The 17,512-nt window shown below is 49.2% G+C and overlaps 9 protein-coding genes across 11 annotated transcripts; 4 read left to right on the top strand and 5 right to left on the bottom strand.

Annotated features, from left to right (window-relative positions):
- Positions 1-56: 56 nt before the first annotated feature.
- FVEG_06170 (ribosomal RNA assembly protein KRR1) lies at positions 57-1,540 on the top strand. The gene is made up of 3 exons (XM_018894455.1): positions 57-314; positions 375-958; positions 1,009-1,540. The coding sequence occupies exons 1-3, from the start codon at positions 299-301 to the stop codon at positions 1,369-1,371; spliced, it is 963 nt and encodes a 320-aa protein (XP_018751539.1). The 5' UTR covers positions 57-298; the 3' UTR covers positions 1,372-1,540.
- On the bottom strand, positions 1,458-2,894 carry FVEG_06169 (hypothetical protein; the record flags this gene model as incomplete). Its single annotated transcript, XM_018894454.1, has 2 exons — positions 1,458-2,614; positions 2,668-2,894. The coding sequence occupies 2 exons, from the start codon at positions 2,892-2,894 to the stop codon at positions 1,582-1,584; spliced, it is 1,260 nt and encodes a 419-aa protein (XP_018751538.1). The 3' UTR covers positions 1,458-1,581.
- Positions 2,895-3,664: 770 nt separating this feature from the next.
- FVEG_06168 (hypothetical protein) lies at positions 3,665-5,063 on the top strand. Its single transcript, XM_018894453.1, has 2 exons — positions 3,665-3,924; positions 3,975-5,063. The coding sequence occupies exons 1-2, from the start codon at positions 3,782-3,784 to the stop codon at positions 4,804-4,806; spliced, it is 975 nt and encodes a 324-aa protein (XP_018751537.1). The 5' UTR covers positions 3,665-3,781; the 3' UTR covers positions 4,807-5,063.
- Positions 4,905-5,356, bottom strand: FVEG_06167 (hypothetical protein; the record flags this gene model as incomplete). The annotated part of the gene is made up of 2 exons (XM_018894452.1): positions 4,905-5,199; positions 5,250-5,356. 2 exons carry the CDS (start codon positions 5,354-5,356, stop codon positions 4,905-4,907), a joined length of 402 nt encoding a protein of 133 aa, XP_018751536.1.
- A 286-nt stretch (positions 5,357-5,642) lies between these two features.
- FVEG_06166 (hypothetical protein) lies at positions 5,643-6,233 on the bottom strand (the record flags this gene model as incomplete). The annotated part of the gene is made up of 1 exon (XM_018894451.1): positions 5,643-6,233. One exon carries the CDS (start codon positions 6,231-6,233, stop codon positions 5,643-5,645), a length of 591 nt encoding a protein of 196 aa, XP_018751535.1.
- A 1,693-nt stretch (positions 6,234-7,926) lies between these two features.
- FVEG_06165 (hypothetical protein) lies at positions 7,927-10,058 on the bottom strand (the record flags this gene model as incomplete). 3 transcript variants are annotated; one of them, XM_018894448.1, is made up of 10 exons in its annotated part: positions 9,560-10,058; positions 9,394-9,505; positions 9,166-9,327; positions 8,820-8,905; positions 8,585-8,766; positions 8,366-8,524; positions 8,221-8,314; positions 8,101-8,170; positions 8,017-8,030; positions 7,927-7,960 (listed from the first exon to the last, which is right to left on the bottom strand). In XM_018894448.1, exons 1-10 carry the CDS (start codon positions 9,568-9,570, stop codon positions 7,927-7,929), a joined length of 924 nt encoding a protein of 307 aa, XP_018751532.1. In that variant the 5' UTR covers positions 9,571-10,058. The 3 variants fall into 3 exon arrangements, with proteins under 3 accessions (XP_018751532.1, XP_018751533.1, XP_018751534.1); XM_018894449.1 differs by lacking the exon at positions 9,560-10,058 and having other exon boundaries at positions 9,394-9,545; XM_018894450.1 differs by lacking the exons at positions 9,166-9,327; positions 9,394-9,505; positions 9,560-10,058 and having other exon boundaries at positions 8,820-8,975.
- A 226-nt stretch (positions 10,059-10,284) lies between these two features.
- Positions 10,285-10,728, top strand: FVEG_06164 (hypothetical protein; the record flags this gene model as incomplete). The annotated part of the gene is made up of 1 exon (XM_018894447.1): positions 10,285-10,728. One exon carries the CDS (start codon positions 10,285-10,287, stop codon positions 10,726-10,728), a length of 444 nt encoding a protein of 147 aa, XP_018751531.1.
- A 463-nt stretch (positions 10,729-11,191) lies between these two features.
- On the top strand, positions 11,192-11,607 carry FVEG_06163 (hypothetical protein; the record flags this gene model as incomplete). The annotated part of the gene is made up of 1 exon (XM_018894446.1): positions 11,192-11,607. Exon 1 carries the CDS (start codon positions 11,383-11,385, stop codon positions 11,605-11,607), a length of 225 nt encoding a protein of 74 aa, XP_018751530.1. The 5' UTR covers positions 11,192-11,382.
- A 729-nt stretch (positions 11,608-12,336) lies between these two features.
- Positions 12,337-16,961, bottom strand: FVEG_06162 (hypothetical protein). The gene is made up of 3 exons (XM_018894445.1): positions 14,984-16,961; positions 14,149-14,934; positions 12,337-14,100 (listed from the first exon to the last, which is right to left on the bottom strand). The coding sequence occupies exons 1-3, from the start codon at positions 15,643-15,645 to the stop codon at positions 13,200-13,202; spliced, it is 2,349 nt and encodes a 782-aa protein (XP_018751529.1). The 5' UTR covers positions 15,646-16,961; the 3' UTR covers positions 12,337-13,199.
- Positions 16,962-17,512: the final 551 nt, after the last annotated feature.

Genomic DNA, 17,512 nt, shown 5'->3' with positions numbered 1-17,512 from the left:
CCACCAGCCTACCTACCTACTAGATTTACCTTTCCATCCAATCCTTTAAAAAAAATCTCGAGCGCATCAATGTTCAACCGTCCTCATCAGAAGACGCTCTCAGGACAACCACAACGGAATGCGCACTTGAGAAACAGATCTTGAGCCGCAGCCGATTTTTCATTATCTTCCACTCAAAGAATCTTAAGCAATTTTCTCCAGCTTCTTTCGCCAGAAGCGACCCAACACCTGTCTTCGACCTTTCTCCCCACAAGAGCTCAACCTCTCTCCCGACAAGAGACTTAGTACATACGGCACGATGCCTTCAACTCACAGTAAGGCATAATCCAGCATAAGTCCCTGATGTTGGTAAGCAAGAGGCTTACATGAAGCAGAAAAACCGAAGCCTTGGGATACGGATGACATTGATAAATGGAAGGTCGACACCTTCACTCCCAAGGATAATGCTGCCGGCGCATTCCTCGAAGAGAGTTCCTTTGCCACCCTCTTCCCCAAATACCGCGAAGTCTATCTGAAGGAAGCATGGCCTCTGGTTACTCGCGCCCTCGAAAAACACGGAATTGCCTGCACGCTCGATTTGGTTGAAGGTTCTATGACCGTGAAAACGACTTTACGGACGTATGATCCCGCCGCCATTCTCAACGCACGCGACCTCATCAAGCTCCTGGCTCGCTCCGTCCCCGCCCCTCAAGCTATCAAGATCCTCGAAGATGGTGTTGCCTGTGATGTGATCAAGATACGCAACTTGGTTGGAAGTCGTGAGCGCTTCGTCAAACGTAGACAACGAATCCTTGGACCCAATGGTTCAACTCTCAAAGCGCTTGAATTGCTCACAGAAACATACATCCTGGTACATGGAAACACAGTCTCCGTCATGGGACCCTACAAGGGCCTGAAAGAAATTCGACGTATCGTGGAAGATTGTATGGCGAACCTCCACCCAATTTATAGTATCAAAGTGAGAAATTGTCTCTAGAAGAAGAAATCAGACAGCTAACCCATCGGCAGGAACTGATGATAAAAAGGGAGCTCGCAAAGGATCCCGAGCTTGCCAACGAGAGCTGGGATCGTTTCCTTCCCAACTTCAAAAAGAGGACTCTCAGCCACAGACGTGTTCCTCACAAGGTCACCGACAAGGCCAAGAAGACATACACACCATTCCCTCCAGCTCCCGAAAAGAGCAAGGTGGACAAGCAAATCGAGACTGGCGAGTATTTCCTGGCCAAGGGCGACAAGAAGCGTGCTTTACACGAGGAGCGCAAGGAGAATCAGAGCAAGCGAAAGGAGGAGAAGGCAAAGGAGCGAGAGGCCGAGTTTGTCCCACCGCAAGAGGGCCGTCCCAAGAAGAAGCGCAAGAAGACGGAAGAGTAAACAGGGAGAGTATCGTATTTCGTGGATGGGCAACTGGTGTGAGTTGTTTCAATCTCATCATGTACAAGCTCTCAAGTTGTATGATACCCTGAAAATCTCGGCGTTCTTCATGTCTCTATTTAAGGATTAATAGCTAAAAAGAAATATGGTTTCAATTTCTGTGTCTAAATTCGTGAAAAGGCGTTGTATTTGCCTTGTTGATTATGATAACTAGAGTTTGGAGGGCGAATCGCTTCCTAAATCCCACTCGATTACCAGCTTACCAAACTGCTTCCCCTGATCCATGTCTTTAAACAGGTCATCAATTCCTGAAAGGTTATCCAGCCCCTTGATCGTCCTGCTGATGACAGGCCGAATCTTCTTCTCGTTCACAAAGGCAACCATATCCCGGAACTCCTTGCGGGAACCCATCGTTGAACCCTTGAGCTCGATATTCTGCAGATTCGCGGCCATCAGCCAGTCCATCTTGGGAGACACAGTCATGCCGTACTGCACAATTACACCGCCAGCCTTGAGTAGTCGCACAGTTTTAGCCACGATCTCACCGCCTGCACCGTCGATTACAGCATCGAGATATGGTCTGTTGGCTGGTAGCTGTGCTCGAAGCTCCTTGTCCCATGACTCGTTCTTGTAGATAACTCCACCTTTTGCGCCCATCTCTTTGGCCTTTGTAATCTTGGCTTGATCGCCGGATGTGACGAATACGTTGCAGCCCATTGCTACGCCGAACTGGAGGACCTGGAGCGCAACACCGCCGCCAACGCCTGTGATAAGAATGTTTGAGCCAGGGAAAGCAGCGTTGCTCTTTGTTACAAGAGCACGCCAGCCAGTGACACCAACAAGAGGCAGAGCTGCTCCCTCAGCGGGTGTAAGGTGCTCAGGCGCAGGCTCAACTTCCTCCTCTGACACTACAATATAGTCCTGAGCAGTACCGACCTCGGTGAGTTTAGAACCACCTGTGACTGCAAACTTGCGGCTATCTTCTGGTGCAGCAGGGTCTGATTCCCAACCGCGCATGGGAGTGAGGATGACTGGCTTGTTGAGGAGGTTCTTACGAGTGACATTGCTTCCTAGGGCGACCACAGTGCCGTAGCCATCTGCTAGAATTGGGTTGGTGAAGGAAATGGCTGGGTAGAGATGACGGCGCATGAAGAGATCACGGTGGTTAAGTGCCGCCGCAGAGAGGTTGACAAGGACCTCATTGGGGCCTGGAGTTGGCTTTGGAACTTGCTTTACTTGAAGTCTGTATTTCATATTAGCAATTGGCTCTTGACATGTGGAGGAAGTATTTCTAACGGATAATAGACCTTTCCAGGCTTTGCGCCTTCGATCTGCTGTAGGGTGAGAACTCGAGGCATGATTGAGGCTGTGATGTGACCAATTGTTGTTGGTGGAGTATTTCTGGTAGATATATAGTCCCTTCGGTAATAGCGGTTTGAAAAAGGTTCGATTTCGGCTATTGGGCGCAGTCTTGTTGAAGCTTGCAAGTTGGAACGACCTAGATATCTCATGCTCATGGTCATTGGCCCCGCATCGTAGACCTCGGCATTAAGATGCACCTAAAGCAGCAACTATATACGATCGATCTGAATGGTACAAGAGCTTTGACGTCAAAATCGGGGATTTGATTAATAATGTTAAATGCGGCTAGTCTTTCTTTCCCGGAGGGCTCAAGATCTATTCAAGCATCTTGTTATCAAGATTCATGATCCTTAGTGACGTCGTGTGATAGACTAAACATGGAGGTACGGATTGTTAGAGAAACAACGTTATAGACAAGTTTCCGGCTCGTTGAGAATGCTATTGAACTGAAACGGCTTAACCCTTTAAGGTCACATACCAAAATAATGAGAGCCGTACGGACTTATCGGAAGAGGAAAACAGCAATTATTCGCTTGCAAGGAATAACATACCCTATACGTCTATATATCTGGAGTATGTCCTACACTGTATATTCTGTCAAACTTTGCAATCATTATATATATATCCAATGGTGTCTATACAGGATTTAAGTTAGACTTCGCTCAGTGTGTGAGGAATGATAGTCTCGTATATGGTCATTCACAACTTACCTGATAGGACTATCCGGTTTGTATGGCGTCAACCTCACTGATACTGGCGCTAACATCGGAATATTCTGGTCTTGATCCAATTCCTCAATTGACAGCAATTGAACATTATTAGAGTAACTATACTCACAATTTTCACGTGAAATCAGAAGATCATGCTATAATAAGAATATAAACGAAGTTTGTTTGCTTGAAGCGTTGCATCATTGCACGCACTACGCAACCTTCTTCTCTAGATGCTTACCAACGCTCCGAAAATCGGCATCATTGTTATATCAAACTAACAAATACCAACACCGACGTTGTTTGAAACACCAGCTAAACGGCGCATAATTTTTCAAATGGCCGCAATATTCTCGGGCGCCGTCTATGGCGCCTCTACGATAGCCGCTGGCGTCTATTTGCCCTCAACAATCATCAATCAGTTCAAGTTCCAGGATTGGCATATGCTGCAAACCTCTCTCGGTGCGGTTGCAAGCAGCGCGTGAGTAGTCAAACCCACAAAGACACGAGAAGAAGCTAATACTTGACAAGTATCATATATAAAGCCGCTGAAAGATACGGCTACGTTAAGATTAAGCCCAGAAGCTCATCACCGATTGGACTCTTTGGACAGTATGACGGTAATGTCATAGGCGGATTCCTCCTTGGAGCTGGCATGGCTCTTTCAGGATCTTGTCCAGGTACTCTGTTCGCACAAGTCGGAGCTGGTCTGAGGACTGGTTTTTATACTCTCGGAGGTGCTATTATTGGAGGTCTCGCCTATACAGGTTATGTCGCGCAAGCAGCCAAGACTCAGAGGGAGAAGGCGGGTGCACAGCCCGAGACAGTAACTCTTGATGAGAACCTTGGGCTTTCCAACGATACAACTGTTGCTCTCTTCGAATCTGTTTGTCTATCTCTCATTGGCGCTTCTGTTACCTACACTACTGGCTCCGATTGGTCACTTTACTCAGCTGGTGGTGGTCTCTTCATCGGTCTCTCGCAACTCTTCTCAATTCTTGTCCGTCGCTCTATGATCGGCATATCAGGCTCGTACGAAGAAGTGGGAAACCATTTCTGGTGGCTCACAAGAGATGCCCCTTGGCCAACAAGTCGACAGAACACCCTATTCGCTGTGGGCATGACAAGTGGTGCCTGGGTTCTTGCAAAGGTGCTCCCTTCATTCGTCAAGGGCCATGTCGTCGAGACAGAGCCATTGCTTGCTGGAGTTGGTGGATTTTTGATGATTGTAGGATCAAGGTTAGCAGGGGGATGCCCCTCTGGACATGGCGTTAGTGGTTTATCGTTGATGTCGACATCAAGTCTTGTCACCATGAGCACTGCGTTTGTTGCTGGAAGCTTGGTTGCTCCATTGTTTCACTAGACTGGGTTGGATATAAAAGATTCATGGCTACTATGTGAAATATGACCTTGAATATCTATTTTTGACTGCGGAGATTCAGAAGCACCGGAGTAGACCATCTAATCCTTCTTATCCCCACAGCCAATTCTCGCGGTAACTTCAATCTCAATCTTCATCTCCTCCTTCATCAATGAGGACTGGATCATGGTTGCAGCAGGACGAACATCGCCAAACCACTTCTTCAACACTGGCCAGGTCTTGGGAAAGTCATCGCGATCAGGGAGGATATAGTGAACACGAACGACATCAGAGACCGAAGCACCAGCATCCTTCAATGCGGCAGCGATGTTGATTATGGTCTGATCGGCCTGCTCGGCAACATCTGAGGAAATCTCTCCAGTCTTATAGTCATATCTGTAACATTTAGCCGCTTTCGAGTTCTCAGTAAGAGTGGACTTGCTCACCCAGTGGTACCACTGACAAAAACCCAATCGCCAGTCACGACAGCTCGTGAATATCCGATGAGCTCTTCAAAGGCAGAGCCAGAGCTGATGTTCTGACGGGAAGTCATTGCAATTGAGTTGAGTATTAATGATGAAAAGATGATATAAAAGGCACGGTGGAGAGAAATCAAAAGTGTGGGTTTGAGGGAAGATATAGTAGGTGACGTGAGTCACTTACACCAAGCTTATTCCTATTGTTTGCTGGGTGGGGTCGCTTAACCAATTCGAGGAGGCTGAAGCTCATATATTGGCGCGCAAGAGGTAGGTATTTCATTGATTTCATGACAATCGTAATGCCAGTCCACACTATAGTATACATATTTTACACTATGCATTTATAATGCATCCAACACTTTAGCCAGTGAGCTTCTTGACCATCTTGGCCAACTCCTTTCTGTCGACGTCCTTGCCCTCGAGAGCACCAGACAATCGCTTCATGACGTCGCCCAAGATGGACTTGGCTTGAGTGCCAGCGGCCTTTGAAGCCTCAACAGCATCCTGTACCATAGCCTTGAGCTGAGCCTCTGTCAAGCTCTCAACTCCGCTGTTGGCAAGGTACTCATCCAGCACCTTGATCTGGTCCTCCTCCTTTTGAACAAGATCCTCGCGGTTGGCAGCCTTGGCCTCAGCGGCAGCATCTTGAGAGCTCTTTTGGATCTTGCGGATCAAAGCAACGAGCTGAACATCTGTCCTGACCGGAGTTGAGGTCTTGGAAGCGTTGAGGTTGGCGGACATGATAGCTCGAAGAACGGTCAGGCGAGGAGTATCCTTGGCACGCATGGCGGTCTTAAGATCGCCCTTGAGCTTGGACAGCAGAGGAGGGGGTGCATCTTCGGTAGATGTTGAGTAGAATCGGCAGACAGAGACTCGGCTGATGGGCTGACAAAGCGTGGGTTGCGACATGCGCAGAGCCCGGAATAGTTGCATCGATTGTTTGGCCGACATTGTGAAGGAATTGCAGCTGAATCGGTATTATCGGTCTAGAGACTGGTTGGTGACTCGATATGACGATCGCGGCTCGTGGTTTGGTGTTGCTACCAGAAAGCTTAAGCTGAGGTCGAACGACAGGTCAAAATTTCCCAAGCATGCAATTGGCAACTTTGATTGGCGGTGTGACGAGCTCCAGCAATTCTTAGTGGAGGCCTAGTGAAGGAACAGCAGCCCAAGCTACCAGGGTCCCCAGACTGCCAACCTTCGCGTACGAATCTGGGGGCTGCACGACCAGGCTGTCGGAGATGTTATGATGGGTTGACAGTTGAGAGCCATCTCGGCAGGCTTTGTAGAAAAATTGCTTCTGCGAGGCTTGTTGATTTCTCAAAGTGATCGGCAGTAGAGCTGCTAGCTGGCCACTCATCATAGACCTCCACTTTGAGATCGAGGTGCATTATCTCAAACACAGAGGGACCGGGAATGATATCATTTTAGTGACGAATACTCCGTAGTTACCCCCCAGTATCAACACCATGATATTGTTCTCTCTCTTCTCTTCTCAATCGACATTGTCCAACATGATCTCGGCAACGCTAAATCACCTGATCATTGGTGCACCCGCTCGCCTACTGCCTTAGCAAGGATCGGGGATGATCCCGTTGATATTGCATTCCGCTAGGTGCTGTTGGAGCGCACTAGCTTCACCGGCCAAGGAACAGACCAGGAGGCGCCTCGAACGTTGTGTGTCGTAGATGCAGATCGACTATTCTGTTTCGAAACATTTCAGCTGTCTTTGGGTCCGAGAGGCGGTCGAAACTCAGGTGACGGACGGTAAGGTCAGGGTTATGGTTCCATTGCTAACTTCTCTTCCCTGAAACTGGAACGAGATCTCATTCTCGGGTCGCGTCGTTGGTGGAGATGAGGAGATGAACTCATGGGTAGTTGGGCCCGAGACAATGAACCAGGGTTGCTTGTATAGAAGGGGAACGGTGATTTTATAGAAACTGGACTAGATTATCATATCAATCTTGTCATTGAGCAGGCCGTATGGCTTGTGAGATGTCACCAACATGTCTCTTCCACACACCGTTTCTCCTTAGTCGTCCCCCTATGTCATGCCCATCTTGATATTGCGAGGTCTCGGACCTGTTGCGGCCGCTGGTAATAGCTCTCTGACACATCGGGCCCAAACTGTCGGTACCGAGTGTCCATCCACCAGTCATTACGAATCATTCGCTGGAAACCATAACAAGGGACAAGCAGCCACTTCATGGGTGTTCTCTTTCTCTCTTTCTCCTGATCTTGCCTTTCTTGCCTTAAGTCCGAGCACCTGCACGTCACTTCTCTTTCCATCCGTTGTTGCTTCCTTCAGGCCCAGTCAAAGCTAGACCATGCTTGCCATGTTCGGCAACGAATCTCAAGATTTTCCTCCAACCTTCCTCTATTATCCACTTGATGGCGCGCCACTGCCGCTTCCCTGTTCAGCCAACAAAACCTTGTTTCAACTACAAGATCGAGTAATGGCATCCTGTGCCATCTCCCCTTTACACATACCATTTACTATCCTTCCATCCCATTGTGGGCGCTCAAACGCAGCACAGATGCCTTTGGAACGCCGTAAAACTTGACTATCATAATCCTCCGCCGCACAATAACTCGCGATTGACCAAGGAATGCCCCAATGGCTCGAATTGAGACTTTATGGCTCTTACCGTCGTGGCTTTCTACCAATGCAAACATAACTGCGATGCCATCCGTCAGAATAACAAAAACCGTGGGATAGCCGAGAGAAACTTACACTGGAAAGTAGGCCTACAAATCGTTAAAAATCGAATCATATCAGGATTCGCCCCTTTTGGAGTCGAGAACCATGAAAACGTACCTTGAATGCTGGGTTGCTGGCTTCGCTCCTCGCTTGAGCTATCAAGAGTTGGAAATCACTGAAAGTCATCCTGTACAAGGCTCAGCCACACGTTACTCGGGCAGATTGCAACCGACATACCCAAGAAACTGCGTAAACGGGTATAATGCTAGCGAATACAATAGCTCGTTCACGTTATCGGTATTGGATCGGCCTATATCATAATCTCGGGGGACTGCACCGCCATCAGCCTCAACACGTACACTCTGGCATCAAAGCAACATACCACTCGACCAGCCGCACATTGGCAACGTCAAGAGTCTCGACTCGACTTCCGTGAACCCTGCACTTCTCATCCAGCTGGCCAATTGAAGTGGTGCCCGAGGATCTTTGTATGGCTGCTGGCTTTCCAAGTATTGTCTGGACCATTGCGACAGGGCGTGGTCTACTCGGCAAAATTGTTAAAATACAGAAGTTTCCGTGTTCAGGAGACTGGGGAAATTACCTCTACTTAGTGTACCATTGTCAGATTGAGCGTTGAAGTATATCTCGACCATCTGACACCACCCGCCTGGCTTCAATACACGGAAAATGTCTCGAATATAGCTTCGCCAGCGATTCGCATGGATGCCCCCGGCGACCATTTGGCTATGGACAACGTCAAAGTGGTTGGATCGAAACGTAAACCTATCCCGAACCCAGGTTAGCTTCGATCACAAGACTTTCTTGCGGCTACTCACCTCCCGTTAAGGTCGTCAACCTGGAGCTCCATATTGTCGGGAGGGTTTTCTGGTATCATGTGCGGGCTGACATCTATGCCAAGGACCTGTGCAAAAGACTTAGCCACAAAATATCTCATCCCAGATCCTTATCTTGAGGGTTTAAGAATCGAGTCAGTCGGGCCCCATTGATCATGGCTATGTCCAAAAACACCCCCCAAGATTTGAGGATGGGGCCACGAGAGCATATAAAATCAAGACAGCTCAAGCTACATGATGGAACGCGGCGTATCGAATTCGCCTGACTCGGATGGCCTACAAACATTGCCCCTCGAAGGGAAGACTTCCAATGGTGTAGGGGACTCACTTCGGCGTCAGGATATTGTGTGGCAACTTCGATGGCCCAATCTCCTGGACCACAACCGCAATCGAGTATCCGTCGTGGCGACCTGATAGGGGGGAATATGAGCCTCCCATCAAAGAGCCTGCTGAGAACTCCGTGCATCACCTCGAGGCGCGAGATTTCGTCCTAGTTCAGTGACTTTTGTTACCTTCTGTCAACCACTTCGCTACTGGATAGAGATGATCAACTTACCTCATCGATGGGTGCAAAATATGTCCCATTCGTGAGGGAGTAATGTTGATAAGAGCGCCCATAGTGCTCGATTGTCTCGGTGAACGTCTCGTCCAAGGGCACGGTTCCATCCCTTTGCATGGGGGCTTAGCGAAACTTCCATATCAAGAAACTTTGGTAGTCTTACTCTGCATCCATTTTCTCTATGGTTGAATTTTCGGACACGAAATACCTCTCAATACTACAAGTATGATGCAAGCTTGCTCGGACGACAATAGCTAGGACAAGCAGAGCTGCCTTTTCCAAAAAGGATTTAAACAATTCCTAGGGAAGACATGTGGTACCCAAAAGCGCGACCCTAGCCTAACGTATAAGAGCCACCCTGGTGCTAGGATGCAGAGTGCAAAGACGTAACCTGACTATGGTGGCTTTTGCATCTAGCGGCTTTGCGTACCATTCAAACGCGCAACAGGGCTTCTCGAAGAATGCGGAGATGATCTGGCAGAGAGCCGAGACACGGGCCGGCAAAGGACTGCTTCCTAAAGGTCCAATGCCGATCTTGACACCCCAGAGCTTTGTCGTTCAACTCATATTGGCCCTGGTACGGAAGAATAACAGCGAACATATCACCAGGGGCTATTTCACAACCGCAGTATCCTATGGAATATGGTAAGATGACGCTGAGATTCAGGCAAGGCATCAACACCTTGGTATAGGTTAGAGGCTGGCTCTTTTGGCCATTGATGAATGCTAAACAGGGAGCTCGAAAGATTCTGAACTTGAGATTCACAAATTCTTGACACTCTCACTAACACGTTGGACACCAATGTAGCCATCGACGGGCCAAATGGAAATCGTTAGTCTGGATGCCCTTGATTGCCTCATTAGCAACCTTTTCCCATCCATGGCCCCATGCTTCGTTCGACGAGACAGGTTCCACTCGAAGTGGAGAGATTGGCTTGCGGCATGTTATTAGACATATTTGCAGTCGATTCTGCTCCGTACAGGTGCAGCGTCTGGCGGAGGGTCTCATTCTCGTCTTACCCCGTCAGAACCAACCAATACATCCATTTTGTGTTGGATGGAATCCTTCCCACCATCACGCTCAGGCACCCGGTTGTCGGGACTTGTGCAGACTCCGTGGATGGCTTGAGACTATGTGCCTGCCATGGAAGGTGGCGCCCAATGACTACGAACCGTTTGACGTCGATAGTGAGGCTGTCCTACCCCAACGTCGGTAGTGATCATCAGCTAGACAAAGCGGATACGCGGTTTGTCACATGTGTAACAGCGTTTTTGGTGAACAAAGTAAGATCATGGTTTCACAATGAAAGTTCCCTGGGGCAAGTCCAATGACAATCCATGTCAATACCGATGGCATGGACCTGGGACAGCCTTCGGGATACGGGTCACCAAAATTGCTGTCCTCTTATACAACTTGGTATCTTCGGAGCTCGCATATGACCATGGTGGCCGATAATACTTGCTTGACTGGGGGGTTCGTTGATGATATGTATTAGCGAGTCAGGCGAATCACCCTCACTATCAGGCCCTGGCACCTTCTTGCCAACGAGAATCTGGTTGCGCCAGGATTGTGACGCAGGCGACTAAGGAGCCCCGTCAGAGCACTTCCCTATCACCAAAAGGCACCCTTTCCCTCGATGGGTCTCAACGATACTGGCCATGGTCCACCCCAACAGCACCGGGGTCTTTTAAAGCCAAACAGCGATATCTCTCAGACCGATTCATCTCTTCACCGCCTCGTGTATCCAGCAGTGTTTTATGCAAAGCCTGTGTTCAGAAGATTCCTAGTGGCAGAGGTGTGTAAAAGGGAGGTCTCATGGCCGCATATATGCTGGTGATGGGCCGCTAAGTTACATTGGATGGGTTTTCGCGGCTGGCGTGCATTTGCTACCCCCCTTCGGCTAATTCACTTTCTGGGCTTCTCGATCGACATCATACGACCATCGAATTCTGAAAGGACCTCTTAACGAAAACTGGGACGAAAGAATGCTACTCGCCCAACGTCGTACCTCCACTAGTGTCGACGTACACATTGACGGGCCGTTGCAGGTTGTAACGCTGCAGGTGGTGACGAGCCAAAGCTCTCTGTCAGCTCATGGCACGCAGAGAGAGGAGCTTGATGATGACAATCAATGGTCCCTATTGCTGCATCTTATATTAACAGGGGTAACCTGGGAGAACTTACTTGATCCGGCCATAGGCTCACAATGATTTAAGTCTCATAAAGGGTCTTGTGGATACGGAGACGACGAGAAACCCTACCAACGAATAGGAAGTGTCCACGGTTTGCGAGGTTGCGATAACTTGCAAGTAACGATCCGCCTGTCCCATGACTGCACCAGAGATCACGTTGGGTGCTTCGGAAAGGAAGGCGACAGCAAATTGAAAATCTTGCCAAAATGGCGTTCTTGGCTCCGTCCAAGACCTTCAAAGCTGTGTGGCATCAATAGCATATTCTGAGCATGTCGCAAGTGACACCTCGCAAGTTGGAACGTTCTAACTGTCACACAGCTTCGGAGGATCCAGTGGCTACCTTACCCACACGCAAGCTTTCAACAGCCGCTACGGGCCGCCATCATGGAGTTTGTGGGGGGATACACATAATAAAACGCCGAGTCCAAAAGGCTGCCAGGCTGCACGCCAAAGGAGGATCGCCAACTGACTGTTACCTTTCTGACTACGTGGATAGCTCCATCACTCGGATAAACTTAGCCGCGGCTTGTTCCAATACAGGACGTAGTAGTTTGCGCAGGACACCGATATGCACGATTGCAGAGCAAACAGAACTCAGCTCTGGTAGCATTTTGTCTGAATCACTACTATTGCCAACTAACCGATAATAAAACGCTTATGCGCTACGGCTGATACTACAAAGACAGGGGAACCATGCTCAAGCCATGGTTTACCGACCCAGACTCTCGGGTTCTGACCAGAAACCCGGGAAATTGGTTGGCGTGGTTATACGGGCGCTATTCCGCTAATCCGTGATTTACCACACTGTCCGGTTTTTATTTCTCAGCACAGATAGCTCAGTATGTACGGCATTATGGGAGGCCCAATATCTCAACAGTATCTATGAACCAAGTCATGGTTGCTACAGCACGATGTCCAAAAAATGACTGGGCTATAGCCTATATCTATATCCTTCTATCTTGCGGTGGGCTATCATAACGACATCTAAATTTTATCATCATAACCCGTGCGGCTTAAGTAGCCCAAAACTCCCAAGACACCACCAAAAACTGCACCAGGATAAGCACAGCAAATTCCGTACCACAGCCTTGAACTATACTGTACAGCAATGACATGTCAGCTCCCGACCCCGCTCCGCTTGCACACATCCTCGTTGGTTTTCGAGTTCTCCTCATGCAAGTCAGATTGGATTCTGTGGCTTGCTTGCGAACCTGGGTGGCCTGTTTTCTCTTTTCGTAGCAATGGTACCCTGGCTTGCAGTGAGACAAGTGTTCCAAAAGGACCATTGTGTCTCTGTAAGAAACCCCCCGGTGACCAGCATTATGCACATAAACCCCGAAGCAGTAACGCTCAACAAATATTCGAACAAGCTGCATATTGGCCAAGAGAGGAACTGCAGATGCAATAGGTTACCCCTGGATTCCTAAGATTAAGGTGGCCTTAATGAGGGATGCAACCTCACGGAATGTCGTACTGTGAAGGCCACACTGCGAGGTGACGTGACTGCTGAGATCTTGGCAGAGATAGTGTATCCAATGCCTGCAGTCTTTGAGGACAGACAGCAGTTCAAATCAAAAGCAAACAAAATGCTGCGGCCAAGGTTGAGGCCGCTACCAGCAGGTAAAGACGGGATTCCTACTCTTGACGGCTTCGAGCCGCTCAACAATGACCTTGCGTTGGTTGCCCATCTGCCCCTCGGCTGCAGCATATCCTAGGTCACCTTCTAGGTCGTCGGTGTAGTTCTCATTGTCGCCATAATACTGCTGTGCGATAGTGTTGCTGTTACGACGGGCAGCCGCGTTGGCAAATGAATATCTTCGTTGCTGTCGCGGTGCCTGCTGGCGTGCTGGCTCATACATGTTGAGTGCACGAACGGGACCCTGGTAGCTGTTCCTAAACCCAGCTGCCTGGACCGTGGGACGATTGGCTATGTCTCCACCGTTTTGTTGCTGCCCCGCTGGTGCCAGGAGGCTAGGTTCGCTTGGGGGCATCTCATCTGGTGACTGAGCAGTCTCGCCTGTCGGAGATGAGAGCTCAAATCTACCTGGATGAGGCATATCGGCGGGTGCACTGGCCAGACCGAGAAGGTCCTCGATTGGAGGATTACTGGTCGGGGCCGAACTAGCAATGTCGGCCTCATCCATGGATTGGCGGACGTGGGGGTTGCGGCGGACTTCCGAGGACGTATTACGCATAGGAACAGCAACAGGCACGTCAACTAGATCATCCCAGACGCAAACTCTCGCTCGGCGGGTCAGTTCAAGAGGGCCATGATCAGGAGTCTTGAGTGTCTCAACGACGTTCCAGGCCTGACCCTTCATTACGGCGACTTGCTTAGCAAACATGCGTTCCTGGAAATCAACATCCATCTGGAACACCCTCTTGAGAGCAAGAATCGTTTGCGTCCACCATGATGTGGAAGTCAACAGCGGTAAAAAGTGATCCCTTGTCTTTTGAGAAAATGGCCTTCCGATGAGATCAACAGGGAGGAAAAGCCAGCCAAAGGGGAAACTGACAACACAGATTAGCATACCTCACAGCGTTGATATATGTACTTACCTTCTCCAAGCATCGGGGTGTTTCCAGGGCCATGAAAGTGAGTTGTCAATAGCTCCGATGGTAATTGCTGGCTCGTTTCCTGCTGGCTGTCGGCTTGAGGCGCTCATAGGTCTCTGTGTCTTATAAGGATATGACGCTCTTGTAGCACGAGGCCCTTGTTGTGAAAGGTCAACAGGTCGAGGGCCCTCTTCCTCAGCGACTGGTTCCATATTCATTTGGATGGGGTCTGATGCTATCGAGGCCTTGCCTGTCTCCCAATCAACCTTGATCATCCAATTGTCCAAACCACGATCTGTATTTCGCATGATGTAGTCAAGAATGACCAGCTTCTCAAGCTCTTCTCGCAGAGATTCTTTCAAGTTGTCGGTCCATATGAAGTTATCAGGACCCAAAAGATTCGTGGCTTGGGCAGCTTCTTCGTCATCGCTATTGTATCCATCATTTGGCGAGGCGTTTCCCGATGGCCGGCAGCTCTCTGTCCATCTCCTCTTCTTCTTACTCTGACCATCGTTTGTACGGAATCCTGACCAGTATTGATCCGGCCAAGGATGTTCACGAAGGAACACGTTGGCATCCTTGAAACCCTTGAGGAAGACCTGGAAGCTGCCGGGCTTCGCGGGGAGAGGCTTCTTCTTGCGATGGAACTTACGGCGATCCCAGAATGGATAATGGAAGGATTTGGAAGCAAGCCATACAACGTCTGTGTATGGAACGAGATGTGTTCGTAGTTGGCAATCGAGCACGTAGGCAGCTGCTTCGCTGACATACGAGAGATTAGGAATAAGACTGAGAAACATTAGCAATGACAGGGCAAGCCTTCACGATGATGACATACCAGGCTCTTCCAAAGCAGCAAGGGAACAAGTTTCTGTGAATCCATTTGTTCCATTTGGGGTTTCCTGCGGCGTACGGCTCCTCGTCCTTGGGTTTAAAGACACCGACAATCTTGCCATCGGGATTTCGGGCAAAGTAACTACCAGAACTGCCTTGAGAAATCATACTCGGGTGGATTTCTTGCCGAATAGCACTCCGGACGCTTTCCACGATAGTTTCAAACTCTGCTCTGGTCATGACGCCTTCCTGCGGTGCCGCAATACTCTCAGCGGTCACCGGTCGAACGCCCTCGGGAGGTTGGAAGACAGAATAGTGAATTTCGAGGCGCTCCTCTTCGCCTTGCTGATTCTTCCCCTTGCGCTTGAAGCGCGAAGCGATCTCGTCTGCCCATCGCTCCAGACGAGCATTGATGGCCTTGAGGTCAACACCGGCGCTGCTTCCTGAACGATGGCGAAATTTGGGTTGCGATGACGAGGCAAATGATTTGGGACTGGCCATGCCAGAACGATGGCGCGGTTGAGTTACGGGGGCATATCGTGGAGCAGCCGCTGGCTGTAGAGATGCGTAGGATTGGGAGAGGGGATCCTCATCTGAGTCGTCGCTGATGTCGTCGGCCTGTGCGAGGCGTTCATAGCCTGTTGTTGCGGGCCGTGATCGAGGCATGTTGGCGTTGACGGATGGGAATAAGGCGGATGAAGATGGAGATGGAGAGAGTGACTGGGGCGGGATTAGAATGTTTACAAGGCCATTCCCTAGGTAGAGGTCGAAGTCTTAGGAGTAGGGTTCGTTGACGGAGAATTCGGTCGGTTACTCGATCGTGACGCGTGTTGATTTAAGTTGAAAGGGGGTGGAGGGATAAGATTATAAATGGATGTTACTGTTGTTATTCGAGAAAAAGGAGTAATATAGTTCACCAAGAAGGAAGTAGGGAAGAGAATGTGAAAAAAAAGAGCAGTATCAGGAAGAGAAAGGAGTCGAATCAGCAACAAGTACCTGTAGGTCCTTGGGGCTTCTTGTTGGCAGTGACAACCAAAACGAAGCTGGTTACAGAATGACGATGTGTGCCTAGATCCAATGTTTGAGGTTCCAGGTTGTGGACATGACGAGAGCTCATCATTCATTCATCCAAAGCTTGTGACAGGCTCAAAACCAGCCAAAGGCTAAACTCGAGTTGACAGTAGCAGCCTCCACAGCCAGTAAAGCCGGAAGTGATTGGTGGATACTGACCCCTGAGCGGATGCCGTACCTAACCAAGGCCCGTAAGGGAGTCGAGATCGATAGGCTGGCTTTTAGTGATGATGATCTTTTTGGTTGAGGAACGGGGCATGAACTTAACATGTCTTCTTACTAACAAATGCGGAAGTTGTTATTTTCTTTGCATTGGATCTCTTCATGCTCGCCTCCTTTCTTTATTTATCTCTTCAAGTGCCAATAACAAATATTGGGGGCCGAAGTGTCCGGATGGTAATACGGAGGACGGCCTCACGGACATTTGAGTCCGCCGAATAATATTAGACCACGGCGTACGGAGTTATCTGGCCTAACTAACAACGAAGTACTAGTAGAGTTTATAGTATTGCCGGAGCATCAACCCGAGAGTCTAAGTTACCACAGAGTGTGTACTCCTAACAAAGCCCACCCCGTTTCCCGTGACAGCAGAAACGGAATTTACTTTGCCCTTCCTGCTTTAAACTTCCCACAACCAAAGAGCGTTGTACAGCATCAGCAGTAGAATAGTCTCGGCCCTAGTGTGACCTCACATATCTGCATCACTCCTTGCTCGGAACAAGCCAAGGTTCTTGGGGGGTTTTCGTTTGACGGATGTTTTTTTTATAGAATATCTACGAACTGAAATGATTGACGCAAGGAATCTTCGACAACGCCACCACTTGGAGGCGAAGCCGGCAATCTACCTACTATAGTAAAAAGAAAGACAGTACATTCGTACTGTACCTAGAACTAACGAGAATGGGCTGGGCTGGGCTGCGTTGGCTTGGGTTGAGTTGAGTTGGTTGGTAGCATTGGAGTGCCTGGGCGCTAACAAAACTCCTTTGATCGCGTGCAACTTGTGATGGAGGGTTTACAAGCACGCCAACCTTGGAAAACACATGGCTAAACTGCTGATAATGACGGTTACAAAAAGGCAATTGCAGGCCATTATCTCACGAGTTGCATGCGATATTTGACGACCAAGTTGCTGATTCGGCTGTAATTGTTACCTGGCAATCAGCTTCTAGACATGATACAGGCACAGATAACATCAGAGCCGATACGTCGGCATGTACGTCATGATATGCATCGTCATGTTTCGTCAGCTCTAGTTCGGTTATGATCGTCTAGCTTCAAGCTTCTGCTTCTGCCTGCGTCTGGGGTTGGGAGTGAAGCCCTTCCATACCAGTTGCGTATGGCTTCTATTGACGAATTGACTTGGAGGGAGGGCCAAGCCATTCCAGTCCAGTCCAGTCATACCGGACTGACCAGTACATCTAGGGATAGATTGTTACACAGCAAAGGCAAGGCAGCGTAGCAG

This window comes from Fusarium verticillioides, chromosome 2, assembly GCF_000149555.1.
Source record: "Fusarium verticillioides 7600 chromosome 2, whole genome shotgun sequence".
In the NCBI taxonomy this organism is placed as follows: Eukaryota; Fungi; Ascomycota; class Sordariomycetes; order Hypocreales; family Nectriaceae; genus Fusarium; species Fusarium verticillioides.
Note: the sequence above shows the minus strand (reverse complement) of the source record. Positions and strands in the feature narration are given on the sequence as shown.

Coding starts and splice junctions, on each gene's coding strand:
- FVEG_06170 (XM_018894455.1), top strand. Junction 959..1,008: donor ACCCAATTTATAGTATCAAA/GTGAGAAATTGT, acceptor ACCCATCGGCAG/GAACTGATGATAAAAAGGGA.
- FVEG_06168 (XM_018894453.1), top strand. CDS start 3,782: ATGGCCGCAATATTCTCGGGCGCCGTCTATGGCGCCTCTACGATAGCC. Junction 3,925..3,974: donor GGTGCGGTTGCAAGCAGCGC/GTGAGTAGTCAA, acceptor ATACTTGACAAG/TATCATATATAAAGCCGCTG.
- FVEG_06162 (XM_018894445.1), bottom strand. CDS start 15,645: ATGCCTCGATCACGGCCCGCAACAACAGGCTATGAACGCCTCGCACAG. Junction 14,935..14,983: donor TGCTGCTTTGGAAGAGCCTG/GTATGTCATCAT, acceptor AATGTTTCTCAG/TCTTATTCCTAATCTCTCGT. Junction 14,101..14,148: donor CACCCCGATGCTTGGAGAAG/GTAAGTACATAT, acceptor CTGTGTTGTCAG/TTTCCCCTTTGGCTGGCTTT.